Source organism: Cyphellophora attinorum (assembly GCF_001299255.1).
Source record: "Cyphellophora attinorum strain CBS 131958 chromosome Unknown Contig10, whole genome shotgun sequence".
In the NCBI taxonomy this organism is placed as follows: domain Eukaryota; kingdom Fungi; phylum Ascomycota; class Eurotiomycetes; order Chaetothyriales; family Cyphellophoraceae; genus Cyphellophora; species Cyphellophora attinorum.
Window position 1 is genome coordinate 963,357 of NW_017253238.1, and position 26,866 is coordinate 990,222.

General features: G+C 53.7%; 10 protein-coding genes across 10 annotated transcripts; 3 read left to right on the forward strand and 7 right to left on the reverse strand.

Annotated features, from left to right (window-relative positions):
• Nucleotides 1–1,362: 1,362 nt before the first annotated feature.
• AB675_8217 (Radical S-adenosyl methionine domain-containing protein 2) lies at nt 1,363–2,323 on the forward strand (the record flags this gene model as incomplete). The annotated part of the gene is made up of 2 exons (XM_018148647.1): nt 1,363–1,523; nt 1,573–2,323. The coding sequence occupies 2 exons, from the start codon at nt 1,363–1,365 to the stop codon at nt 2,321–2,323; spliced, it is 912 nt and encodes a 303-aa protein (XP_018001065.1).
• Nucleotides 2,324–2,774: 451 nt separating this feature from the next.
• On the forward strand, nt 2,775–3,667 carry AB675_8218 (uncharacterized protein; the record flags this gene model as incomplete). The annotated part of the gene is made up of 2 exons (XM_018148648.1): nt 2,775–2,849; nt 2,969–3,667. The coding sequence occupies 2 exons, from the start codon at nt 2,775–2,777 to the stop codon at nt 3,665–3,667; spliced, it is 774 nt and encodes a 257-aa protein (XP_018001268.1).
• Nucleotides 3,668–4,157: 490 nt separating this feature from the next.
• Nucleotides 4,158–5,525, reverse strand: AB675_8219 (cAMP-dependent protein kinase regulatory subunit; the record flags this gene model as incomplete). The annotated part of the gene is made up of 1 exon (XM_018148649.1): nt 4,158–5,525. One exon carries the CDS (start codon nt 5,523–5,525, stop codon nt 4,158–4,160), a length of 1,368 nt encoding a protein of 455 aa, XP_018001317.1.
• A 1,219-nt stretch (nt 5,526–6,744) lies between these two features.
• AB675_8220 (uncharacterized protein) lies at nt 6,745–8,754 on the reverse strand (the record flags this gene model as incomplete). Its single annotated transcript, XM_018148651.1, has 2 exons — nt 6,745–8,656; nt 8,732–8,754. 2 exons carry the CDS (start codon nt 8,752–8,754, stop codon nt 6,745–6,747), a joined length of 1,935 nt encoding a protein of 644 aa, XP_018001133.1.
• Nucleotides 8,755–9,262: 508 nt separating this feature from the next.
• AB675_8221 (Polyamine oxidase) lies at nt 9,263–10,889 on the reverse strand (the record flags this gene model as incomplete). The annotated part of the gene is made up of 3 exons (XM_018148652.1): nt 9,263–9,797; nt 9,824–10,722; nt 10,746–10,889. The coding sequence occupies 3 exons, from the start codon at nt 10,887–10,889 to the stop codon at nt 9,263–9,265; spliced, it is 1,578 nt and encodes a 525-aa protein (XP_018001279.1).
• A 1,127-nt stretch (nt 10,890–12,016) lies between these two features.
• Nucleotides 12,017–12,749, reverse strand: AB675_8222 (uncharacterized protein; the record flags this gene model as incomplete). The annotated part of the gene is made up of 2 exons (XM_018148653.1): nt 12,017–12,589; nt 12,642–12,749. The coding sequence occupies 2 exons, from the start codon at nt 12,747–12,749 to the stop codon at nt 12,017–12,019; spliced, it is 681 nt and encodes a 226-aa protein (XP_018001226.1).
• A 1,052-nt stretch (nt 12,750–13,801) lies between these two features.
• Nucleotides 13,802–14,482, forward strand: AB675_8223 (uncharacterized protein; the record flags this gene model as incomplete). The annotated part of the gene is made up of 1 exon (XM_018148654.1): nt 13,802–14,482. One exon carries the CDS (start codon nt 13,802–13,804, stop codon nt 14,480–14,482), a length of 681 nt encoding a protein of 226 aa, XP_018000987.1.
• Nucleotides 14,483–15,252: 770 nt separating this feature from the next.
• On the reverse strand, nt 15,253–16,367 carry AB675_8224 (Glutarate-semialdehyde dehydrogenase DavD; the record flags this gene model as incomplete). The annotated part of the gene is made up of 2 exons (XM_018148655.1): nt 15,253–15,677; nt 15,752–16,367. The coding sequence occupies 2 exons, from the start codon at nt 16,365–16,367 to the stop codon at nt 15,253–15,255; spliced, it is 1,041 nt and encodes a 346-aa protein (XP_018001327.1).
• A 1,820-nt stretch (nt 16,368–18,187) lies between these two features.
• AB675_8226 (uncharacterized protein) lies at nt 18,188–18,901 on the reverse strand (the record flags this gene model as incomplete). Its single annotated transcript, XM_018148656.1, has 1 exon — nt 18,188–18,901. One exon carries the CDS (start codon nt 18,899–18,901, stop codon nt 18,188–18,190), a length of 714 nt encoding a protein of 237 aa, XP_018001039.1.
• A 112-nt stretch (nt 18,902–19,013) lies between these two features.
• AB675_8227 (uncharacterized protein) lies at nt 19,014–21,284 on the reverse strand (the record flags this gene model as incomplete). The annotated part of the gene is made up of 1 exon (XM_018148657.1): nt 19,014–21,284. The coding sequence occupies one exon, from the start codon at nt 21,282–21,284 to the stop codon at nt 19,014–19,016; it is 2,271 nt and encodes a 756-aa protein (XP_018001186.1).
• Nucleotides 21,285–26,866: the final 5,582 nt, after the last annotated feature.

Below are 26,866 nucleotides of genomic sequence, written 5' to 3' on the forward strand. Positions count from 1 at the left end.
TTCAACCACTACAATGGCTGACCGGAAAGATGTGAATGAAAATACCTGATCTAATGTGGTCCGAAAAGCGTGAGTAGGCAAGCGGCGAGATGGGACGCAGGAGCGTCTAGGTTCATGAGCATATATAAAACTTCACCCGAGCGCCTTCTCGAGAGTATCTTCGATTCTTATGCCATCACGTCAATCGAGTACAGTTTCAAATGACAAGGTAGAAGCCAGCAGACTGTCATTTGAACAAAGGAAGCATAAACCCACCTGCAGGTGGACTTCCAAGTTCCTAGACTTCGTCTTCGATTCTCCTTCCTCTCTCGACCACCGCTGCAATCGCTGACTGATAGCGATTGAGATGCTTGGCCTGCCTCACTTGTGTCGAACTGGCTTCACGTTAGCAACCAAGAATCTTTTGGCTGATCTGGCATACCTCGAGCAATTTGTACTCCTTCCGGTACTTCTCGACGATGGGAGGGTTGAGTTCACTGAATTCTTTGTACCTCTTGTGGAACGTCTGATCGTCATCGGTCTCTCTGCCTGCAAGCTTCCTTGAGCGAAAGCGCTTCTTGGCTAGATCTTCCGTACAATTGAAGAGCAGAACGAGCTTTGGGCTTCCGATCTGTGATTGTATCAACTCAATTCTGCTGGTTCGCCTTTGGCAGGTACTTACGAGAGCTTCGATAGGTGCCACCTGGTTCAGTCTTCTGGGGAAACCGTCGATCAAGATCTTCTTGTGGCCGTTGCTGATCGCTTCCTCGACCTTTGATTTCAATATGGAGCCCAGTGCTCTCACAAGTATCAGTTCTCCACGCTTGACACTGGCGATGACATCGTTGTCGATCTCAATGTCGGTATCCTTGTCAGTGTCTTTGTCGTTTTCGATCGCGGCCACACGCTGTCTCAGGCTGTCGCCAATGGACAGATGACAGAAGCCAAAGTCCTTCGACAGCTTCTTGCACAGGGTGCCCTTCCCGGATGCTGGAGCACCTTCAATTCGTTAGCTCTTGCTCGAGCTATTCGATCAAGAGCGCCACTCACCAATGACAAAGATGATTGACGCTTCAAGTGCGGCCATGCTGACTTGTCGGATGTTTGCTTGGCTTGTTGCAGTTCTCTAGGGCAGATGGCGATGCAGCAATGTGTCTGTTTCATGAGGTGAGTAACGCCTGGGGCAGCTTTGAGATGTTTAACTTGTCGCACTATCAAGCAAAGTTGTGAAGTTTGCAGACGTCCTTGTCTAGCTGGCAATCAAGCAAACACTCGCACAAGCAGCAGTGTGGTCTGTTATCAACTATTTGAATGCGTTCTCTGCTCCATCTTGTACGTTCAGACTGATCACAGTTGACCAGGCGATCAACGCAGCAACTCATCATGGCGATCTTTACATACGTCCTGCTATCTGTTGTCTCAGTCATACTGCTCTACAAGGTGTACCAGCATTACTCCAGCCAACGACCCGTAGCCGTCAACTACCACTTCACCCGACGATGCAACAAGACCTGCGGCTTCTGCTTCCACACCGCCACAACCTCGTACATCGAAACACCCGAACGAGCCAAAGAAGGTCTGAAGCTCCTCAAGCAAGCTGGTATGCGCAAGATCTACTTCGCCGGCGGGTGGCGAGCCCTTCCTCTACCCCAAGTTCCTCGGCGAAATGATCGACTACTGCAAAGAGACTCTCCACCTCGAATCAGTGTCGATAGTCTCCAACGGCAGTCTCATCCAAGAAAACTTCCTCAAGAAGCACGGCCACAACATCGACATCCTAGCTGTGTCCTGCGACTCCTTCGACGAGGCCACGAATATCAAGATCGGTCGTGGTTCCGGCAACCAGGTCCCACAGCTGTACAAGCTCAAGTCATGGTGCGAGAAGTACGGTATCAAGTTCAAGATCAACGCTGTCGTCTGCCGCCTAAACTACAACGAGGACATGAATGTACATCTCGACGAACTCCAGCCCTTCCGGTGGAAGTGTTTCCAGGTCCTGATCGTGGCAATTGAGAACGGCTCGGAAGAGAGACTGCGCAATGGGCACGACTTCACGATCACGGATAAGGAATACGAAAGCTTCTGCGATCGACATAAGCAGCAGAAGTCGTTTGTTCCAGAGCCAAATCACCTCATGGCGAAGTCCTATCTGATCTTGGACGAGTACATGAGGTTCTTGGACCGTGATGGTCGGCAGCCGTCGAAGCCAATATTGGAGATTGGGGTGGGTGAAGCACTGAAGAGTGTCTTCTGGGACGAGCAGGCTTTCAAGGATCGTGGTGGCGTTTACGACTGGAGTCGTGAGGATTCATGCGGCAAAGAGAGGCAAGAGATCGACTGGTGAAAACATTGATGCTCTCAGGTGCAACGCACTGATGTTCTGCGAAAGAGTTGGCTATGGGTTGGCAAGCGTCGTTGGTCAACATGGGACAATGGGAAAGGAGCATTCCTGGACTGTCGGTCTGGACGACAGCTGCCTGCTATGTGTCGCCATGGACTGCCTCTCGAAGGTCGTTGGGATAGACTGGGCCAAGAGCCTTATGGAGTCTGAAGCTACCTATGAGTCACTGTCGCGAGATCGACCGGACGCTAGGATAAGAGCGCTGCCAACACTTTACCTCTGCCTAGTGTAAACAAGTCCAATTGACACGGCATCATGCACTTTCTAAGTCATCGACGTGAATGTTTCTGGTTGCCTCACCTTGTGGTTACTGATCGTAATGCTCGAGACTTGTGATCGTGTAGTGCCTGCAGCTCTGTAGACCGACTATATCACCCGCCGTACACAGACCTCAATGACGACAAACTTCAGCTTACCCATCGACCTGTCTCATCTACAGAATGATCGAATTAAGTTAGTCCCGCTCGAGGTACGCACCGTGACTCGAACACCACTACTCACTCATCCTCACGCCCTGGGGCCCTGACCCACCACTGCCCACCTCAGCCCTCGCACGACACATCACAATCATCTAATCCTCCACAACAGGACAAGCTCCAAGAATGGACCACCCTCTGGATCTCAACAGTCCATACCCACCCCCAAACCTACGCCTACCTCCTCTACGGCCCCTTTGCCACCCCAGCCGACTTCATCTCCTGGTACGACACCTCCATCCGCCATGACCGCTCCACTTTGATGCTGGCCATCATCCTCAAGCCTGGGACCATAGTCCCTGCTCGAACACAGCGCTCGCTCAACGCCACTGACGCTTCGAACGAGCCAGAAGAGGAACTGGTGATTGAGGAGGACACGTTTGCTGGCCTAGCGGGCTTGACTACACCGACAGCTTCCACCGCAACGTCCAACCTAACAGCAGACATGGGCCAGCTCCTCCTCCCACGCTACCACCGCACATTCGTCGGCACGCACGCCAACGGCTTATTGTTGCACCACCTGCTGGACCCAACACCCAACGGACTGGCGTTGAGGAGGGTGCAATGGCAGCCCAACGCCTCCAATACGGCAAGCGTGAACGCGGCGAAAAGGCTGGGGTTCAGGCTGGAGGGGGTTATGAGGTGGGCTGTGGTTCTGCCTTGGGGAAAGATTGGTGACACGGTCAGGGAAGGGCGGGAACAGGGGGAGACAAAGGGCAGGAAGGCGAGGCATACAGCGATGTTGGCGCTGTGTTGGGATGATTGGGAGGGCGGAGGGAGGGATTATGTTGATCGGCTGATGGCGCGGTGAACGAGGAGAGTCGTGAAGTCAAAGCTATCAAGGTGCGTGATTGCAATTCTTGTAGAGGAGTCCACCTTGATAGTCGAGTAAAGAGACGAATGCAGTGAGAAGAATGATTCATTGCAATACCCTAGTCCTTGAATGACTGATCATGTCTCGTGCGAAACGCCTCTTCAAGGACTGCCTGCCATGTCCATTGGCTCCAGCAGCAGAAGGAACAGAACACCCTTGCTCCCACCATCCCATTCCACGTCGTTTCGTCTGTTCTCCCGTCCATTTGTTTCAATCTACTCACGCTCAATTGGCCAGTGATCAATCCCATAGCTCCATACGCGGACGGCTATGACCCTCACTTCGCGCACAACAGCAGCAGTCGACACAGGTTGGTCTGCTTCCTCGAGCCAGGACTCGTGCGGCGAGCGCGTTCGCTTGCAGCTCCATCCTCACGTCCTCCTCCACTTAGAATCCTCGCAGCACGTTCCATGCCGCTGTTCTCATACTAAGTAACAGTCTTCTGCTGGCTTAAAGGATCCAGCTGCTCAACCCCCTCATACTCCTCCCTCCGCATGAGGCCCTCGACAGGACCCAACAACCTCTTGAACCCATCTCGTCCCAACTTCGCAACCTTGACGGCACCCTTAGCCACAATGCTTGCCGCACGAGGCTTGTCGTCGAGCAACGCCAACTCTCCAAAGAAGTCGCCACGGGTGTACTCCTTGACGGGGTGGTCAATATTTTGCTTATATGCGGTAGCCGAGCCAGACTCAAGCAGGTAGAACGCATCGCCTGGCTCGCCTTCAGTGATGATATTCTCGCCGTCTCCGAATTTGACGGTCTCAAGTGCGTCGGCAATTTTGGCGCGCTCATAAGGCTTCAGCGACGACAGCAATGGGACATCCTCGAGGAAGCCTTCGTACATCTTGCGCTTCTCGAAGGCACTGGTCATGAGAATGCGGCGGAAGGTGATGCGGTCGAGCGCCCAGAGCAATCCACCCTTACCAGCACTTACGACGGTTGCAGCACGAGGAGCATTGTACATCAGAGCGAGCTCGCCGAAACTGCCTCCGGGACCAATCGTGGCAACCTTGTTGCCCATACCCTCAGAGCCCGGCTGCAGACTTCCACTAGAATGAATGTAGATGTCAAACTCGCCTTGCTCGATAACGTAGAAGTAGTCGCCTTCGTCGCCCTGGCTGATGACCTTGATGTTCTGTGCAGGAATGGACTTTTCGACGAGAGCATCGAGGACAGTGCTGAAAGAGTCTTCGTCGAGTTGGGAGAAGAGGAAGTTGGCGGCGACAGCTTTCTTCAAGCGGTCGAGCTGGTCTGGTGTCTTGGAGTGCTTAGGTGGCTTCCAGTTGGAGGACTCGGCGTCGGGCTGCATGCTCTCTGCGGACACAGATGTGCGTCGGTTGCCTGCGTAGTTGGTAGGGAGTGGTTGCTGGGAGTTGTCCTGCTCGCTTTGACCTTGGCTGCCGAGCCAGTTGCCGAAGAGGCTGCCACCTGCACCGCCAGCAGCAGCTCCGCCGGCAGCAGCACCGAATGGAGAGGTGTTGCCAAAGGGTGATGAACCGCTGTTGCCCGACTTGAACCTCGAGTCGGTAGGCGAGCCTAGGGTGTCGTGCTCCTCCTCCTCTTCTTGTATCGAATTGACATTCTTGCTGGTCCCGAACGGGCTGGCAGTGTCTGCCATCTTGTTACCGTTGGCGGCGCCTCGATCAGCGGACCCGCGGTGGGTTGTTCGTTCGAGGGACAGCTTCTGGTTGAAGAAGTTGGCACAGAACTGGAGGATGTCGTCAGGGTTGTTGGACTTCAACTCTCGAACGAGCTCGTCAATGTGTGTTTGCTGGTGGGAGGGCAGCGACATTGAGTGAGGAGGGAGGAAGCAGCAGCAGATGTCGTAAAGTGAGATAGCAGGTGAAATGTGGGGTGTCTGTGTCGTAGTTCGCGCAGGTGGTCTGTGCCGTACTGCAGCCTGTGCCCTCTTTTTTCGGTTGCGGAGGGGCGCCGATGAGCGAGAAGAAGCTCGCCTGGTCTGATGCAATGGGATCTTCAGGCGCTCGAATTGCCCCACTTGGAGGTCTGTTTCGATACTCTCTCGTTCTTGGTCACAATTCAGTGAGGCTCGATTGCAGTGGATAGAGTGATGGAGACAAGGTGAGGTGAGATGGAGTTGCAGATGAGAAGCTCCAGGGAGTACGACGAAGTACGCTCAGCAAGATAGGCAAGGAAGGTGGTGAGTGAGTGAGCGAGGTCTCAATCAATCTTCAGCTGAGGCAACCACCACCCCCGGATTTCAAGCTTAGCAGTCGTACAGGTACTTTTCCTAGGGTCAAGGAAGGTTGGATAGAGCTTGATGATAATCGCCGAGCAGCGGTGATTGAAGCTTCTGCTTGTGAATTTCTGGAGTCACTGAAGAAGAGGGGAAATCCTCGCAGCAAGAAGTACTTGTAGCTTCAGACCAGTGTCTCGGAGATGGAAAGACAAGATGTTGATCATACACGCTCGTGTTGCCAATGTAGAGCTCGTGAGTCAATTGACAGCTATCGAAGTGACTGGTCGGGAAAGAGCTCTTGTCCCTGCCAGCACCACTTCCTTCTGCCATCTGCTGTTGGGTGCTCCTGCCATAAGCTCTGAATAAGGCGGGGTAAATCGTGCGCAGCATGCATCTGGGCAAGGGTGGGCGTCGATCCAGCCAATTTCCTGATGCAATCCCTTCCAGAAGCCTTCCAGAAGGCTCGATAGAATCAGGGGAAGCTCGACTCATTGCTTGATCACGAGACAGCATTCCAGGTCGATATGGACAAGTGACGACAGGATGAAGATTGCTCTGATTACTACTGTAGAGTATATCCTCCTTCCGATGCGATGCAAGAACAGCAAACTTGATCAACTCCAGCAACTGCGAAAGCGACCAACGTTCCGGGGATATCTACAATGACAACAAATAGTCCAACTACCGTACATCCAGTGCGCAACTCGTGTCTTCGGTCCCTTCAATGTACATGCACTTAGGCCTTTGTTCGAGCCAGATCAGCTCCTCAAGCAGGCAGAGGCCCGTGAGAACAGTCAAGATTCTCGCACCACTAGTTCATGATCTTCTTGAAGAATGAGCTGATCCGGTTCTTCTTTTTCTTTTCCTTGGTAGCGGGACTGCTTTCTGGTGTGGCAGCTGGTTTCTTAGTAGGTGTGCTGGTCGTGCTCGTGGGTGCAGTTGCCTTTGCCTCCGTTGTCGGGTTAGCAATAGCAGCAGTCGCGCCAGTCGCGGCCGTCAGAGGTTTCGTGGTTTCCTTGGTAGACTCGACCGGCTTCTCGTCTTTGGCACCATCCGTAGCACTGAGGTCGCCAGTCTCGTTCTGATTCATCATCTTGACCGCAGGCTCATCGGCAAGACCAGGGTCAGCGCCATCCGAGACTGCGGCGGCTGCGCCGCTTGACACGCCTGGAGCAGCGCTACCGGTCGGTGGAGGAGCATATTCTGTCGCGTCGCCTTCGCTCTTATCTGTGGTAGTGGTGGTCGTCTTGGGCGCAGCGAGCTCCTCGCCGTCACCAGCGCCGTCGGACACTGCAGCCGCAGCATGCGAGGAAGCACCTGGCGCAGTCTTTTCGCTCGAGGCAATGCCTGCGGCTCCAGCAGCCGCAGCACCAGTGACAGCAGCGCCGGTTGCAGCAGGAGCCACAGCTGAAGTCTCAGCACTGACTACAGGCGCGGGCTCACCAGTCGCCTCGGACGTCGGCACCTTCTGGGCCAGCTCGCGCTCTAGAGCAGTCTTCTCCGCGACGACGGACGGGTCAGCCGCAGCTTCTGGTGATGCACCAGACTTGGCGATAGACTCCTCTACGGGCTTCGGCACGCTAGTAGCCAGGCCATGATAGCTTGACTGACCCGCGATTGCAACCTTTGCGTCTTCGCTTGTGCTTTCCACGGGAGACGTCTTGGACAAGAGCTCCTTCTCGAGCGCAGACTTCTCCTTGACAGCCTCTGGAGACGCAGCCGCCTCAGCAGACTGGTGTGCTTCAGCCAGCGATTCTTTGACCTGCTCAGGCACGCCATCGGCGACCTTAGACGACTCAAGAGGTACGTTGGCAGCGAGCGCAGCAGTGGTCGAGCCGGGACCAACAGATGAGATATGAGGACCTGCATCTGCGCCAGTTCCGGCATCTGCGCCCATGGGCAGGGATGATTCAGGGATGAGGTTCTTGATTTGCTTCTCATTGTCCTCCTTCTTGCCGATACCGATGGCCGCAGCTGCACCAGCCAAGGTGCCAGCGACTGCTGCACCCGCGGCAGGCAGACCATAGTTTGTGCCAGCCTTCTCGTAGTCCTCTTTCGATGTAGTGACGGTAGAATCAACAGTGTGAGCAGATCTGACCTGCTCTGGCAAACCCTCGCCCGGCTTTGTAGAAACTGGATTGCCGATGCCTTCTGAAGCCGGGATGGGATTGACGCCGAAAGTCTTTTCCTCGCCGCTTGTGCCAGGGAACTCAGAGCTGCCTGCGTTATCGTACGCCTCTTTCGAGGTTGTGGCGTTCGAGCCGATAGCGTCAGCTGTCACGCTCTCGGGGACCTTATCGCCAGCAGGGACGTTGACCGGGTTGCCAGCGCCTGACGAAGCAGGTATAGGCGCAACACCGAAGCTCGGCTCAGCTTCATTCGCTGGCGTCTCAGGGAATGCGCCCGGCGCACTAGCAAATGGCTGCGCACCTGCTAGGCCAGCGGTGGTGCTTTCGGGACCGACGCCAGATCGGAAAGCAGAAGCTTTTGTGATCTGCTCTGGATGGAGGACATTGTTCACGTTGCCGCTTCCATCATCTTCCTTGGGACCTTCGTGGTCGGTGGTCCAGTTGCCATCGACAACAAACTTGTAGAGGATCTTCGTGTCGGCATCTTTCAAAACTACCTCTTTCTGGAAGACGTCGCCGACCTTCTCGAGCTTCTCAGACTTGGCCCAGTCATCAAATGTGCCGGTTACGTAGACCTCGCTGGCAGAATGCGGCCTGCGATGATCAGAGAAATTAGTGTTCAAGCTCTGGAATGCTGGGGATGGGGATCTTCAGCTGTCTCGTGCTCACCATTTGAAAAGGAATGAACCCATTATTGCTTGTAGCTTCCAAGATACTCGATGCGACAGCTACAGATGGTGGTGAAATGGATGCGATGCGATGCGATGCGTGACGCGGATTCGAAATTGGGAGAAAAGGTCGTTGGGGATTTGAGGAGTTAATTCGGTGGTGGTGGCAGTGACGACAGCTGGCATGAACCCGTGGGTAGTCGCGATGGGCTCTCGCTTGTCGGCCTGGTGATGGGTTGAACCTGGCAAAGCAGCGACTAGTATTCTATAATGTCGACGATATGCAAGCTTTGATGAAGGGATCCTTGACTTGTAGAAGAAGATCGAATCGCAGTATTAATTATTAAGTTATGACCATCGAATGCATCTATTTAGGCGGCAGGAATAGAGCAATCTCGGAAAGTGTGGCTGGGAGCGCGTCACTTCACGTGATGAAGCTATCCAACCTGAAGGCCACGATGATAGCTGAAAGCAGCTTTTTACTTTCCCTTTCAGCTCTTCCTGGATCTTCATTTCTGTCACCCGCTCGCTCCTACTCGTCGGGTGGATAGCCCTGAAACGACGTCACCATCCATCCATTCGTCTCATTGTACATGTCTGGCGGCGTTGTACCCGTCAAGACCTCATATCTCGCATAACCTGGACAATCCGTCGAGGTACCGTTCAGGCATGCGATAATCGTCTCAGCAGCTGCTTGTCCCTCATACCATGCTCCATGAAGGAAGCCGTAGTACTCTTGGCTGGTCGCTTCACCTGCAAAATACAGACGGCCCAAGTTGCTCCGGAGGTTTTGGTGTCCTTCCAAGGATGTGCCAGCTGGCCAATTCGAATATGAGCCAAACGTCCATGGCTCTAATGACCAGCTCGGGTATAATACGTCCGTGGGTTCTGGGATGTCGTCGCCGTACATGCTGCGCAATACGGCCATGACTTCCTCCTGAGTCACGGTGGAGTTCTGTGCTTCGACCGTGTAGCTCTGATCTTGCACCACAGTCACGAAGAGGATGCCGCTGCCTTCGAGGAACCCTGGTCCATCGAGTGACTGGAACACCGGTAGTATCCCCTCTCTTTCGGGTCAGCATACAAAAAGAACTGTGTGTCCGTGTCCCAGAACACCTCGTCAGGTGGAAACTGCAGGAAGATCTTGGTGTAAGTCCCCATCTGAAAAGTATAGATCGAGCGGAGCTTCCAGTCTGGCAGCTCGGGATCGAACGTGACAACCTCGTTCTGCAAAACTCCCAGACTGAACGTCATGATAGCGAAGTCCGCCTCGACGCAGCTCCCGTCCTCATTGAGAGCGATAACGCCCTCATCCGACCACGAGATATTGGTGACAATCGTGTTGAGCATCAATCTGCTGTCGCCACTGCAGTTGTAGTCGGCAGTGCAGTTCTCCAGGAACTCCGCGGCCTCACCCTTCACAATAGTATTGAAGCCCCTCGAATCCCATACAAAGTTGTTCTCATCACTCCACTGATAGAAGGTAGTGTTGTAGTTGACAACTCCGAATTGCGCAGACGACACTTCTGGCTGCCACGCATACTCCCAGTCCCACGTCCACCACTCCACTGCCTGCCGCTCCGCATCCTTGCCCGGCTTCCAACCGCCCAGGCTGAAGCCACTTCGCACGCTGTAGTCCTGAATGTTCTGCGTAATGAATTCCCCAACGTTCTGCTCCATCACAGTCCACCCGTCCTCGACATCATCAATCAAGTCCGCATAATCCGCCGGCCCATCCTGCGTGAACGTCTCAATGCTCGAATAATTAGAATACGTGTTGTTCAACCCATACTTCTGCGCCAACAACCAGATAGGATTCACCGCGCCCGTCTCGGCGTTCTCAATACCTTGAACCCAGTTGGCACCGAGTTCGATGACATATGGTTCGCTGCTGTTGGGTTGCTTGCCGAAGGTGGTGTGGGCGACTCGGCCGCCGAGGTCATTGTTGTATTCGATGATGACGAAGTCAGTGAGGGAGGCGTTTGCAAGGGTCTGTGCGGCGGTGATGCCGCTACGCCGCCGCCGAGGACGAGGACTTGGGTTTTACGGCATTGAGTGCTGTTGGTGTCTTGGCGTTTGGGGTGGAATGGTGTGCTGGTGGCAGCGGTGGTGAGGAGAAGTAGTGCTTTCAGCACGGCAGTGATTCTTAGGCTGAGCATTCTGGCTGTTGATAATGATGATTGTTAGGAGAGGGAGAGCAAGAGGAGCAATGTCAATCGAACACCGTTCAATCCATAGCAAAAAGCTACCACGAGGACTCCATCGAGCTTCTAAAGCAGGTACAGATACTTATTGATTCGTCACTGAGCACCGAGGCGCCCACGCGAGCGTCGATCGACAGGTAACCATTATCATGGTCGGTGTGGCAAGCGCGGCCGGATCGCGCTTGCACCCGGGCACTGGCATGGTCGAAGCTTCCCGCCTTAAGGTGCGCTTGCACATCGAAGTGAGGGGCTCCTAGCGAGCAGACAGCTTAGAGGTGTCCATCGCGGACACATCCTATGACCAGAACGGTAAGGATGAAGGCATAATTGCAAGTGATAAGCAACTGCACAACAGTAGTAGACGGCACATTTCTGGGGTTGTTATCTCTAACAGCAAGGTAGCTCGGAACTATGCGGTCATGAATCTTACGAGTTGAAGATATGCAGGCGGAGCTCCCCACGTTGTTTCTAACGCTTCTGGGCATGCATAAGCGAGCATTGACCTCGTATCATGCAATTGCCATCTACCCAAGGGAGACATTCGGACTGGACCTGCATAGCTACTTCTCGACGAGCACCTCGCCGCCCCAACTACACGGAGAGTGCATTGAGTACCTTCGCTACTCCTTGGTCAGTGACTCAGGACCATGCAAGGCAGAGTGAATGCATCTTGGACGAACCAGTGAAGCGACCATTTCGCTCTGCGCTGGATCTTTGATTGTGTGGAAAGGTATAAGTATTGATCTCGCCCCCGACCTCAAGCATCTTCTCTTCGTCGCAATGACACCAAGATCAACAGTCCTTCATTGTCACGCCTCGGTAGTATCTGTTACTACCTGGCGGGACAAGCAACTTCGTGATGTTGTCGGGTCTGCCTCCGGGAGCGCGTTGAAAAGATCCACCCAGTCAGCGACGATCGTTCCGAGGCAGCGAATTCCATGATCATACGTAGCCAGATCTAAGAGACGCTTGGAACACAGTATTCCATTCGCAAAGCATATAAGGGCAAGCTCGAGGTAAGTAAAGAAATTTGGCTGCTGCGGACTCGCGACAAGCCATCTCCGACCAAGTATCTCTCACCATCACAATATAGCAGTCAGGACCAATAGTACAGACGCAACGCCGGCAAACGAGCTCAGTATCATTCTATCGGCGCTGCTGGTATCTTTGGGGGCCACATGCGTGGTCGAGTTCGCACTGCTCGACTGTGTCGGGATGCTATGGCTAGATGACGCTGTGGTGCTGTGATCCACAGTCCCGATAGAGGTGATGGAGGGCGCATCAACGCTTGGAGCAGTAACGCGAGGGGTGTTGATACCTGTGACCGTGATGTTGAGGGAGGTGGCTTGAGTGAAGGGCGTCAATTCACCCGCAGTGATCGTGACCGGAAACAGAAGCTGCGAGTCGAAGTGCGCAGTGAACGGGGCGGGAAGGGTGAAGCCTGTCTCGAACTGCTCGATCTCATAACCAGCAGGAAACTCTTGGATGGCGCAGTCGGCACCCGCTCCCGCGGTCAAGCTGCAGTCCCAAACAACCTTACGGTCATCCGGCACCAACGCAGCAGCAAATGTCGACGGACCTTGTAGGACAATCGCATCCGCCCAATAGTTGCAGGAGTTTTCGCAGTCGATCATCATAGTCGTGGCCACTTCGTCCTGTCCACGTTCAGTATTTTCTGCCCAGGGTTCGAGATGATTGAGAACCTACAGCTCCGAGCGCTGAAGCGAAGTGGTAAACCGGCATGAATGCATACGGCTTGAAAACTGAGACAACTGGCTGCCCAGCTGAGATAGTTGCGGTTGAATTGACGGCCATGGTGATTATCGTCAGCCTCGCGGCTGATGCCCAATCTGTATATCTTCTGCGCGGGCTGGGCAGTACGATTTTGTGTTCAATAGCGCGCAAGTCCTATCTTATAGATCCACGGTTCCTTGCTGAAGTGGATGATCCAGGCAGCGTACTTGCTGCGATCCCTAGGTGCGAGACACAGAAGAGTAAGCGCTGGTAGTTGCCGAGGCCACTAGCATAGAAATCGTGGACGAACGAACGGGTGGTTTCACATAACGGTCAAATTGAGTATGATGAGTCTCTTTCCGGCACAAACGAGGGATTCGGGGTGCCAAGATGTGTCGAAGACAGGGAGCTGAGTGCGCCTTGCATGGCGCCTCAGAATACCTGGACGCGTCGAGCCCTGGCACGAAGGACTAGAGCTCTGACGGGCGTGCCTGTTGGCGCTTGGCGTGTTGTGAGGCTATATGCACGATATTGCGTAGCATGAGGAGGCCTTCAACATCGTGGTCATGTGTCGTCGAAGTCTATAGATAATCGAAGCCCTGCGTACATGTTTATGTGTTCAGCATGAAGCCAGGAGTTGGCTACGGACAGACTTTTTTGCATGTTGGCGACAGTACACTTTAGTCTCGAGATAAGCGGTTTCTTTCCCAGATGTCGTCCAAGCGTCAACGTACCAACTAATTGAGCGAGATTGGACTGTGTGCTGCGCCCCTCTACATGATCAAGCGACCGCTGCGAGGTTGCGCCAACACCCATTCAACCACCCATGCTTCGCTGCTCAATGAGCCTGTCTCAATGAAGAGCGGAGGTCGGTGAAATGAATGTAAAGATCGACAGCTGTTCCTTGCAAGTGAAACAACAGTCGAAGCAACCTGTGAACTTGAACCTACACTTCACTGCAAAAAGGGTTCTTGGCAATCAGTCAGTCATGTGACCGAGTGAAGTGAACTTGAAGTGAACTTGAAGTCAACAACTCGACTTCACCACCACGATATTGACATTGAAAATAGTATGGACCCGACAATCATGAACATATCTATTCCAAATACCGCACACTCAAGAACAGCTGCGCCATGGCCGGCTCCTTTACTCGGACCTGTATCCTTGAAGTGGAGCGCAAATTCCGTCCACTCAACGCTAGAGAGCTGGTCTTTAACAACGTCTATGAAAGCAGAAAGCCGAGCATCAGATACCACGGTGTCAAAACCTTAAGCGACGCGTACTATGATCGATCCAAGCTGCTAAGCTCAGCGGGAATCTGGGTAAGGGAACGCAACGAACGATGGCAGGCAAAGGTCAAACATGGCGGCAGCTTCAACCACTCTAAGTTCGAGGACCTCACAGAGCCTCGTGATATCGCGGAACGCGTGGGCAAAGTCCTAGGGGAGGAAGTCTCAGCAGATGACAAGTTTGGGCTTGGATGCATTGCACAGTTCACAACGATCCGACATACCTACCTGGCCAACGACGAGTTCAAGATTGTTCTGGACACAACACATTTCTTCCATAGTGTTGGCGAGGTCGAGTTACAGAAGAAGTTCAAGTTCACAGCGACGACAGAACAGGACCTTGCACTACAAAAGCAGAACGCTATGGAAGACATGGACCAGCGTATTGCTAAGTTTATGGACCGATATTCATGGACATTCTCACAAGGTGAAGCAAAAGGCAAGCTGACGGCATGGTTCGAGAAAGAGGCAAGGCAAGCCAAGATATCGGCCGATTACATTCGACAGCATAGCTCGAATGCTTGATGTGGCACCGAATCTAACTTATGCGACCGATCTCAATCATGGGTATCGTTCGGCACTATTAGAAAGCCTTGGACAGCAAGCGCCGCTCCGAAGAGCGAGTCAACCCATTCGGCATCGCAAACATCTTGCGCCTTTTTGGTCGCAACGAGCACATGGGCAGGTCATTGTCAGAGAGCAAGCATGCTAGCAGTTCGCTACATAGGTGAGCATGGACGAACTCGCACGTTCGAGCTTTGGCCGCAGACGAGGAGTCAACATCTACGATATCCACAAGACAGAAGATCTTTTCTCGGTGCGAGAAGACACTCTACGCGTCGAAAGCTGATGTCGACCCGATCGGTTCGAACCTCTTGAACACCGCAGAGCGAGCCCAAGTTTGGCGTCGATGGCAAGAAGGCTATCTCCGAGTGATCGGTCCCTTCCTATAGATCCTCGAGCCCTCATCGTTATGACTCACATCTAAGGATGGAGTCTAAATAATCAAGCTCTTCAACTTTGCATATGAATGACCACACAAATTGGTCTGATAGTGTAGTGGTAAGCACGCCAGATTTTGACAGGCTTGTGGATCACGCAGTGATATGGCTCTTGAAGTTCTGGTGGCCTTGGTTCGATCCCAAGTCAGACCTCTTCGTATCTTTTTGCTTCGCTCCCACAATGGGCATCGAAGGTGGCCTTCTGTTGTCGTTCGCCTTCATATACTCTCCGGATGGTGATGATACCAACAGGTACTATCCAGCCAACCCCAACCTTTCCACTGCACGGCCCGTTCAGTTCGCCACATTGATCAAAATACTCTTCCAAACCAAATACTCCTTAATCCCATGAATGCCCCCCTCGGTCCCATACCCCGTCTCCTTGACCCCTCCAAACTGGCTCTCACTCGCACTCAACAGCCCCAAGTTCACACCCACCATCCCCACCTCCAGTGCTTCACTGACTCTCCACATCCTCGCGATATTCTCCGTCTGGATGAAGCTTCCCAACCCCACGTCGCAGTCATTGGCGGTGGCGATGACTTCTTCTTCGGTTGAGAACTCGTAGAGGGCGACGACGGGCGCAAAGGTCTCTTCGCGCGTGGTGAGCATTTCGCGGGACATGTGGGTGATGACGGTGGGTTGGATGAAGTAGCCTTTGTGGGTGGTGTCGAGAGGGGCGCCGCCGAGGATTACTTTTGCGCCGTGCTTTTTGGCATCTGGCAGGGTGTTAGCGTTACTAAAGTATTCAAGGCACGATCCATATCATGCTGATAGCAGAAGATGCACATACCCTCGATATGCCCCATCGCCTTCTCAACCGCACGATCATGCGTCAACGGCCCAACAAACACATCCTTCTCCCAACCCGCCCCAACCTTCAACCCCTTGATCCTCTCCGTCAGCGCCTTCGCAAACTCATCATACACCCCCTTTTGCACAAAGATCCGATTCGCCGTCACACACGTCTGCCCGCTGTTCCTGAACTTCGCCATGATAGCCGCCTCAACAGCCGTCTCGATCTTGCAGTCGTCGAAGACGATGAACGGACTGTTACCGCCAAGCTCGAGGGTCAGCTTGGTAAGCGAGTTGGCGCACTGCGCAGCCAGGATCTTGCCTACGCGTGTGCTGCCAGTGAAGGACATCTTGCGCACGCGCTTGTCTTCGCAGAGCTTCTTGCCGATCTCGGCGACATTGTCCAGCGTAAGTACAACATTGATCGCTCCTTTGGGAAACCCAGCTTCCTGAGCAAGCACAGCCTGCGCGAGAGCCGAAAGAGGCGTCTCCCCAGCTGGCTTCCACACCGTCGTGCACCCAGCGGCCAGCGCAGCGCCCGCTTTGCGCGTGATCATGGCAATAGGGAAGTTCCACGGCGTCATGCACGCGGCAACACCAATAGGCTGGCGCATCGTGATAATCCGCTGGTTCAGATTCGCAGGCGGAACATACTCGCCATGGATCCGCTCGGCCTCACCCGCGAACCACTCGATAAAGGAAGCCCCGTAGATGACTTCACCCTTGGCTTCAGTGAGGGTCTTGCCGTTCTCGAGCATGAGGATCAGGCCAAGTCGTCGGCGTGATCGAGGATGAGGTCGTTCCATTTGCGCATCCAGCGGGCGCGTTGGCGGGCGGAGGTCTTCTTGTAGGTGGCGAAGGCGGTGTGGGCGGCGGAGATGGCGGCGTCGGTGTCCTCGACGGTCATCTCGGGGAGGGTGGCGAGTTTTTCGAGGTTGGCGGGGTTGACGACGTCGAAGGTCTCGCCGCCGCTGGAGGGTTTGGTCCAGTCGCCATTGATGTAGCCGCCGGATTGGAGGAGGTCTTTGCGTTTGAGATCGTTGAGGGATGACATGATGGGTGGAGGTGTGTGTTCTGAGTTAGAGATATTCAGTCGTACGCTGGGTGCGTGAACGCTGATGTAGAGAACTTGCAGAGATGATGATCTACGATGACCCTACCTCGTGGCAAACACTCAGTCATTCAAGATGGTCGACGTATAGCTCACGTTACCCACATGGAGGTACGTACTAGTGTCGTCAACATCATACTCCAACCCGAGGTCGAGCGGAGGGAGAGGGGCATTGGGGTAAGTACGGGGAAAGCTTTCTGAGAACATTCGAAATGTCGACTCGACGTTGGGGAAGAACCGGCCCGGTCAATTGGTCGTGTTAGACTCGTCTGCGTAGAAATGTTTCATTTGGTACTTCAGTTGTATATGTAGGTGGTGGTAGTCAAAAATTGAGCACAGCCTGGGAAGGCTGATGCCGCCTGGCGCTGCATTCGTGGATAGCCCACACTGTCCAGCGCTACCTAAGGCGCTGCGATATGGTAAATACTCGCATTCACCTCAAACTCCTCGTGCGTAGCACAGATTCGCGGCTCGAGACCTAGTCTCCGTCATCCGAAAGACGCCCATCGTCCAGGCCGACGTCGTGAAGGGGCATCACATAGTCATGCATTCGTTGCAGAATCGTTATCATTAGCTGCGTGTAGCGCCGAAATGAATGTTCGATGTAACGCCAATGATGTAATACCTGTATTCTTTTCAACGCCATGCAGGGTACTGCTAACTCGTAGTAAGCAACAACAGTTCGTAATAGATAGCAAGGTGTCGAAAGCATCCGTCCGCAAGTGCTGTCCCACTAGAAGCGGCTGGTCGCGTAATCTCTGCGTGCCGCAGTCGCTAAGCCGAGAAGTTAGGTGAACGGAACAAACATGATCTATAAGTGTGTGGTATGGAATTGCAGTTGCCTGTCAGAATAGCTGTATTGGATAGAGGATAGCGGTGGAAGAATTGCTGAGAAGAGATTGACGCAGCTCGATGCCAAAGACTCGGCGCTGGGCGTCGTAGATGACTTCGACTCTTGGTTGACTGTGGAGGTCGATGCCCGTCTGGCCGATCGCAGAGCGTTGCTATTCTGCATAGGTCCTATAGTCAATGAGAAGAATGCGGACCACATCGCTGCTGAACTCGTAATTCTACAAGTCAGGATGATGCCGCGGTGAGCGTGTCTAATGCGGACTGGTTCACTCTGCCAACAAGGCCGCTTTTGTGGGATGGCAGTTAGAAACAACGCTGCGCAGGTTGTCCGTGAGCGCCGGTGTCAGTGTCCTTTAGTTGCGCCTGCCGGGCACAACTTGGTCCAGCAACGGCATGTTCGTCAAAGACGCCTGTGTGAGCCTTCCACATTTGCGAGCGAGGTAGTGAAGTAGAGAGGGCATCGATTCATCCTCAATCGCCCGATACTTGGTCACCGGAGGTCTTGGGAGCGTCCGACACCGCCGCAGTTGAAGCAGCCGCTTCTTCTGACCGCTCGAGACTCGCATTGTGAGCGATCGCTTTTGGCACGATCAACGGAGCTTCATTTTCTTCCAGGCGAGCTAATGGTGTTGATTCTCGGCTGACTGGTTCTGACTCATTGTTCAGAACGGCGGGCGTGGTTGTCTGCGGTGGCACATTATCATTCGGTGTAGCACCCGCTGGTAGTGTGATAGGCGTATGCGCTGCTTCTGCTCTCGGGGTTTCTGTTCCACGACTTTCGGGGCCTGAAGGCTCTTGAGGAATTCTGAAGCTGGTATCTGAGCGCTCTAGTGTAGGAGGGACAATTTGTTGGGCAGTCTGCTCTTCCGCAACATGCTCTGATTTAGACATGGTTGCAACTAGCCTTTGGTTATGCTGTCGTTCAGATGGCACTCTCTCTTGCTCCGAGACTGGCTGATGTGGTGCTGGCAACATATCATCAAAGTCCGATGGCTCATGAAAGCCAGAGTCTGCATACGATAGACTTGGCGGAGGCTGAGGGGAGGGCAAGACCAGTCGCTCATGTGTGTTTGGAGACGGAGAAAATCTGCTTGCAAGACAGTCTCGCGCGTCCACAGCAGAGACGCTTGCGCCGGCTTCGGTGCCAGGCTGTTCACGACCATCGACTTTCAAGCCGTGTGTCATGGTGTTGTTGCTGGAAACGGCGGAAACACGAGCATTGCCCATTGCACTTTCACCTTCGGCTAAATCGTTCGCATGAGAACCTTTGCGCGAATGTGACAGAATCTGCAAATCCTCATCTGTAAATGTGTTGCGCGCAAATCAAAAAGGGCTTCCCATCGAGCTCGATTTCCTCGTATTGTGGACCTTGACGAGGTGATACCGACAGAACTTGCGGCTCGAGCTCGTCAGTGGGTGATGAAGGCATCTCGCGTGGAGACCAACCACGTCTCTCACGGTAGCTAAGATGCTCAATGTTCGTTGGCAGTGCTCTGCCCCGCGGTCGATCATACTCCGATGTTTCGCTGCCTACTTGATAGTTCGAGGACTTCGGATATGTGAATGACTTTCGGTCTTTCGAACTCGCTGGCGAATATTCGACACTATAGGTTCGGCTTCCCGTACCAAATCGCGCAATGTCCTCGCGCTCCACGGCATCATCAGGATTGATGTAGCGCTTTTGTTCCCTGAACTCGAAGTGCTCTGGGAAGAATGACAGGGGACGCGGAGTGGTGTTCTGTGTCGATGGAAGCATTTTCAGCAATTCTCTGGCCGGCTTCCGCTTTCGGGGCTTAGGATCCAAGCATATCCTGATAATTTCCTTGTACTCCCACGGTACCTCAGCAGGTAGTACATCCACTGAGACAGGTGAGTCGTGCCTTTCGGGTTCGTCATCATCCGCTGCAAGACCCCATAATGTCATACCTAGCTGATACAGATCAGACTTTTCGCCAATGTACATGGAGATACGCTGGTGGCTTGCGATTTTGACAGCAATCTCTGGAGGCTCCCAGCCTACGGGGCAGCCGCGGCGATTGATGTCGATAATTTTTGCATTGTTGTCTGCGTCAACGACAATGTTCGAGAGGGTGAAATCGCCCTGGACGTATCCTTCGTCATGAATTTCAGAAAGCCCAGCAACTGCGTCTCTGCCCCATCGAAGGCGATCTTCGAGTGCAATCTGCCCTTTGAAATCATACAGCAGATCGACGATGGCTCCTCGTTCAGCATAACTTATCAGCAGGCCTTTGACAGACAGGTGATCGTCGTCGACCACTATAGCCTCTAGCTGAATCACGTTGGAGCAATCATGTAGTGCGTGCAGAGCATTGATCTCGTACAAGAACTCATCCACGGTGTCAGGTCCAGGGATTTCCTTCTTAATATATGTCTTGCCGTCATATGAGACCTTGTATACAAACCCTGACAGGTGCGAATCGAAGACAAGTGCCGATTCTGGGACTTCCATAGGTCGGTACTCGTCGCTGTCAAGAATATGAGATACTGTGCTGCGTGGTGGATATGGTATTGTCTCATTCACATCCTCCGTAACGTGGACATGCAGTCTACCGTCAGTCGTCTCGAGCTTCAAGTTGGTGACAGTGTCGTAAAACTGAATCTCGGGCAGTGACTCTCGTATGGATTCGTAGATCTGCAAGCTCTTGTCACGTTGGAACTGGAGCTCTTTCAGATCCATTTCGAGCGATCCCGACTCGCAACCACGATAATCGCAAGACACGGTCACGCGCCTCCAACTTGTTGGGGTCTCAGCGTATGTGACGAAAAACTTCTCGCGATCAGACTTGTCTCTGAAGTGCATAGAGAGATTCAAGATCCACTTCGTGTCGAGTTCTGCTTTGATCATAGCCTTATCGTCCACTTCGACTACTTCCGGATGCTGTGACAAGGCAGACGAAGTTATTGACGGTGGTCGCGGCGGCCTAAACTCCCTTTCTTCTCGATGATCACCATCAAGGCTCCGCTGGCTGGGTGGCGCAGCTGCTGCTGTGGTGATAGAGGTCGGAGCAACATCTTGGAATTGGTGTCGATGGGTGAGGGGCACGGTTGGCGCTGAAAGCGTTGCTGGATGATAGAGAGGCGGTGTCGAGTTTGCTCGATTCCGCTGAGCCACTTTCACAGCCGTCACAGGCCTGACTGTAGATGTTGCTCGGCGTTCTGCTGGACCGGGCTCGACTGGTAACAAGTGCTCCTTCTTCTCTGAGTTGATGCGTCGGAGAGTCGCTTGCCGAGGCAGTCCAATGCTCACCGGATGACCAGCCCAGTCTCTCTTTGGGCCCCTTGGCGTTCCATCCGCCCAGGAAGTCCTCGGTTCCGGTGCTGCATCATCCGACCAGTAGCCTCTTGGACCCGGCGGCGGTTGATCTGACCACGCCGTATCGTCGGGTTCTGGAATAGGCGGGGCGTGGTGATCACCTCGTGAAAAGAAGCCATGGAAGCGCGGGAAACGTTGCAACATTCCCACGCGGAAGCCGTGTTTGGAGTGAGACTGGGGCTCGGGCGTAATGGGGCGTTGATCAGAGCGTCCATCTTGATGTCTTATGCCCATTTCAAGATGGCGCTATGTGGCCAGGCCACCGGTGAGGGTAAGGATTGGCAGCGGAGGTGACACTGGCACAACGTTGGAAGTCCTGGACAGTACATGAGGAGGTAACACAAGGACTTTATCGCTCGAATAGGGTCTGTGCGACTTGAGCGGTGGAATGGATTGGCGGAGCGGAGGTCGGTATGGTGGGCGGTGAGACGTCCAGCTCGAGGTTGTGTATGGTCTGACAGCGGCAGGTGACCTTGCGCCAACGTGATTGATGGCTGAGAAACCGCATGGGCCGTCGAATTTAAAGGCGCATGCGATGAAGTAGTGTTTCAGTAGAGAGCGGTTGACAATTTGACATTGATGATACAGGAGGCGGTATATCCAGGATTCAATGTAGAGGTACTGTGGTCCCCACTATGGATGTGAAGCAACCAATTCCGGTCAGGTTTGAATGAGGCTGGTGAATTGAATTCGCTCACCGCTCGATTGGCCTCTATTTTAGTCGATACAGCACCGGTGTGAAGTGGCCCGATCCGTGGTGCGCGATACTCTTGATGAACGTCGTAATACTTGTTGGGTCGCAACAGCAGAAATGACTGGCGATGAGGAAGAAGAAATGAACAAGCAAGTCTCTGTGTGGATGCGCAGAATGCCGACGAGGTTGGTCAATCGCGACTCAGCACACCTGATGCGTGAGAGGAGAATGCGGCCATGCGCCCGTCGTGGATGCCCAGGTGCCCATTAGGTGTTATTGGAACGTCATTAGGCCTATTCGATACCTAGAGCCTCTATGGCTTAGGCCGTCGCGGCAGCCTCTTTGGAAGCCGTCCCCAGCGACTAGTGATGCTCGGAGAATTTTCTAGGCTTAGCTGAATCATGCAGAGGTAATCGAGATCCACCTCGCGACCAAAGACCATTCCATTCCATCTCGGTTCTACGGCGCGCTGCAATGCTGCAGTACTTTCACATCTGCCTAACGAACAAGCTTGTGGCTCAGCAAACACTGACGACGATGTCGACGACGACTGGCTACGCACTGTTGGCTGCTGCTGTGACCGTCGCTGCTGAGTCTGCGCCCGCATATGACGATTGTATTGCGCTCTGCACTGCGCTCTCACGGCCATGCCTGCTCCTTCCGCATACTCCCGAATCGCGCTACTTCTGTCGGTACCAGAGAGGTGCGAAGCTGACATGCCAGGGCCCATCGATCGCATAGCAGCTGCGATGCAAGCCACAGCACATTGTCACACTCATCCGAAGACAGATTTCAAACACGAAGTCGAGTGGGTTGGGCATCGTCACAGACAATCCCAGTTACAAAACTGATGTGCTGGCAAGCTTCTCTCTGTCTCCTCTTCTCCAGTCTGGCGCGGGGGTGTCTTCTGGTCGACCACTCAAGAACTACGAGTACCCGCCATCCCCAGCATCAAGCTTCTTTATCGTTGATTAATTGTTCGTGCTCAGCAAGCAAAGTTGGGAGACAAGAGCTCTTTGCATACATCCATTCACAGCCAACCTCTAGTATGAGAGGGTGATCGAATACTGCAAAGCGCTGCAGGCCGATGGATAGCAAACAACAACATGCATCATGGCACGTGTCCTCCACTCAACGGCCTGCCGCCTAACACAAACTTCCGCTCCACTGTTCTTCCATCAGAAGCATAGGTCGCGCAGTAGTGCTGCGTCAGATTGAATCAGGCCATACAAAAGCCCTCGTCTCTGTCTGCTGCAAACATCACTCGTCGCATTGTTCTATCGGGCACCAACCCAAATATCCTGCGAACCACATGGAGCTTGCTGCGAGACGACATCACTGCAGACTCCACGTCCGTTCTTACTTTGACTGCAAACAAAACTTCCAACCGCGTGGTTGACTGTGTGGTCGATGCTATGCCCAACCCCCAGGATGGCATGCTGGATGCGGTTCGGTGCCTCGTTCGAACAGATGTCTTGGATTGCTCCATTACCTGGTTTCTGGTCGTCTCCTGCTACCGATCTCGACAGGGAGCCGATGTTGTGAGTAATGAACGACCAGGACTCCACACAGGGATTGTCTCGACCCAAATCTTTGACGCTGACAGGCCCGACATCGGCTATCATCTCGCAATTTGCGCAGACGACCACGGGATTGCGCTTTCCGTTTGTACAGTCGAAATGAGGACCTTGAGCCTCGAGGCCGTGCAATCCCGGCTGTCAATGGGAGCGGTGAGCTGTACGGTATCCAGCACGCAAGAAGAGAGCTTTCGTTTCGCTTTGACAACACTGAACCTGCTCAAACTTGGAAGTGCACGATCTGGGTCCATTCGAAAGCCCTTGCTTCACGACTGGAATCTGCAGCAACATCTTTGGCATACCATAATTCGACATCGATTGAGTAAATGCTGTGACCGAGGCTTGCAGACATATCGGAGTGGTCGCTACACACTTGCTCGCCAAATGTAGGTTCCGTTGCCGCAGACGCTGCGGTTTCACTTTTACACTGCTGTGACCGTGCTGCTCTATCGGGCAGGCATGACTGCGGCCGCGAAATCGCTTTGGGCCACGGCTTTTCTCTGGAAGCACTGGGTCTTCCCTGCCTCCTCGAGCATGCACAGCAAAGTTACGGACAGACAGCACATGTCCATCGCCAATTTGTAAAGCCCTCAACTTCGAGCACTGACTTGAACAGCAGTCTACCAGAACACATGATCAGCACATCGTGGGTCGCACTCTCAACGCGCTCTCTCGAGCTAGCTCAGGCTTTGCGAGCTTGAGAACAAGAACCAGAATATCTACTGCAGAAGCCTTTCCAACCTACTGATTACAATTCCTGGCTGGGCCTTACACGATCGCTACATTTTCCCAGTTCTGAGAACACCACAGACGAGCCTCCTTCGACAACGAACTTAGCTAAGCTAGAAATGATGGCTCGTCAGTGCTCTATGAGGTTGATCCCGTGCACGGCAAGGTAGGTCGGTCTGAGAATCCAGCCACTGCTCCCTTGAGGGGATACTATCCTCATACATCTCTAGTATTGAGAAAGACGAGGAGACTTTGTGCTCTGCACAGTGTAGAGTCCAAAGTTAGCCAGGAGTTATTCAAGCAAGTAAGTCAGGTGCACCTCGCGTGTGCTAGTGGATTCAGTTTCTGGGGCTTATATTTCGTCAAGCCGGATGACTGTATGCTCCTTCACTCAGAGTCTATGCAGCATGGGCCTGCACATGGTCTACGCGATCAATAATTGAAATCAATTACCAGACACAGTGATCGCACGTCTACGTGCATATTTGTCTTTTCTACCATTCCATGGTAACTCAAGAAGTGGACCAAACACTAGTCTCGCGTGGAGGCTCGCAGCCTCATTATGGTCGAACCTATGACATGCTATATCCTGCGCATTCCCTCCTCATTGGATTCCAATGATATGTCATTTCAAGCAGATCAAGTCCTCGCTTTCAGACCGTGCTTATCTGGCAGCTCCAACCACCTTCTCCTCCTGTGCCAACTCCCACTCACCCAGTCACGTCACCGACTACGAAACCGCAACCGAAATCCAACACCACCGCCCTCATCCCTCCTCACCTCCCGCCCCTGGCTCCCCATCCCCCACCCGTGCCCGTCCCCACCACTGCCTTCCGTCCGCACGCCCTCGCGCCGCGCGTCGTCCCGCGTTATGTATAGGAACCGCGCGATCGTTTCCGCCTCGTCAGCTGTTGCGCGGGGAAGTGTTTGCGTATGGCGAGGGAGAGGGCTTGGGGCGTTTGTTGGTGGATTTGGTGTGGATGAAGGGGAGCTTGTTCTGGTATTGTGGTGGAAGGGTCTGAGGGGTCGGATGTTGGGGAGGTGGCCGAGGCTGTGATGGCGACGTCGGTGGTGGAGTAGTGATCTGTGCCATTCGTGGTCATCTTCGGCTCGCCAGCTTTTGTGGTCGTAGTCGAAGTTTTTGACTTCTTCTTGCTAGAGCCGTTGCTCTTGTCTTGTGATGTGCGTTGAGACTGACGGAACTCGTGCATACGTTTACGCGCAAGGACCGCGGAGGGGGCGCGGAGAGCAGTCTGTGAGGACTTGTAGAGGATGTCGGCGTGTGGTTGGGTGTAGCAGGTGGGTGTGGGAAGTTGGTAGGCGGTGCGGTAGGTTATGAGGCTCAGGGGCGGGAGGGTGGTCCAGTCTGTCTGTGAGGGCATTAGTAGCGGTCCTCGGACTCACATAACATGCAACTGTCATCAATGGCGGTGGCACATGCCAATCACGCCTGTGAATTTCTTCTCGGAGACTGGTGACACGTACCTTTGGCACTGGCGGTGCTGCAGTTACGGGATGCTCTGCCGCTGTGCCGTTGGCCAGGGCTTTTGCAATACTGTTGCTGGCAGCGGCAGCCGCAGCACTTTTCTTGCCCTTGGAGATGCCTGCGCCTGTGGCAGCACCGAAAGCAGCCTTCTCCTTGAGCCAACTACTGTGCTCGCCTCTGATCTGGAGTCGTCCACGATTCGCGGCCGCGCTGGTGCCATGGTCGGTGATCAGTGTACTTTCGCCGCGGCGGTACTGTCTTATGGGACAGAACTTTCAGCAGAACCAAACGAGTGAGACTGTATTCGTCTGTTGTGCTGTTGCTTGTCTCCTCACCCGAGAGCGCCTGCGGTTCAAGTTTGGCTCGCTACCACCTCGCGCTTTCGAGTTGGGGAAAAAGTCGCGCTACGGCACGACGACGTCATTCTTGGCACTGTCTTGTCATCCGGCGTTGTCTACCTACCTACCTACCTACCTACCTACCTACGTACTTTAGGTATCTAGGCAGGTGTGGTCTCCCATTTCGCAATGGGAATTTCGAAGAACGCCGATGAGGGCAGTGGAAACAACACATCATTGACGACTACCCCGAGCGGCGTCCTCGGCACTTCTCTGGACTTGAAGATGTAGCTCTCGCTCGCTTGCAATCGTGTTTACTATCGCAGCTATACCGTCGTCACGAGAGACTGTATAGTAAGAATAGCGTGATTGCTGACATCGACCGTAATATCCAGCGTGTTGCATTGGTACAGACGAGCACCACAATACCGTTCCGTGGCCATTCTACGCATTGATCTGAATCAAACCACCACTCGCCACTAGGTAGCCCGAGCGCCGGCCAAGAGTTACAGCACGCAGACCGGGCTGACTCATCGAGACGGACTATTGTTGATGGGGAACAACACTCGACGCTCACTGCTTCTACTAATCCGCTTCCCGCCTTTAATGGACTTCCTGAGACTCACCTCTGCCATACACAGAGTTCTTGCCTACCTCAGCTTCTAAGGGAGTGAGCATGGCCTCTTGGGGTCGCAAGGAGTTGACTTCTGCATAGCGCTTCCTGGGCCCTGCCTGCGGACTTCGTGATGGTGGACCGATGCTCGAGACTGGCATTCACTACTGCATCGTTTTCCGCATTGCGATAGGTGGCGGCAAGGTGGCCCTCTGTTAGGTGGTTGCAATCGTAAAGCTTTAAGCTGTAACAGATTCGAGGTTGACGGCAAAGACATGGGCCACTTTCAAGCTGTAGAGATGGAGTGCTAGAACGCGGTTGATGGCTGGATTATGGACGATTTGCCGATCTGGAACGTGTTGATTTCGGTCTGGTGCTT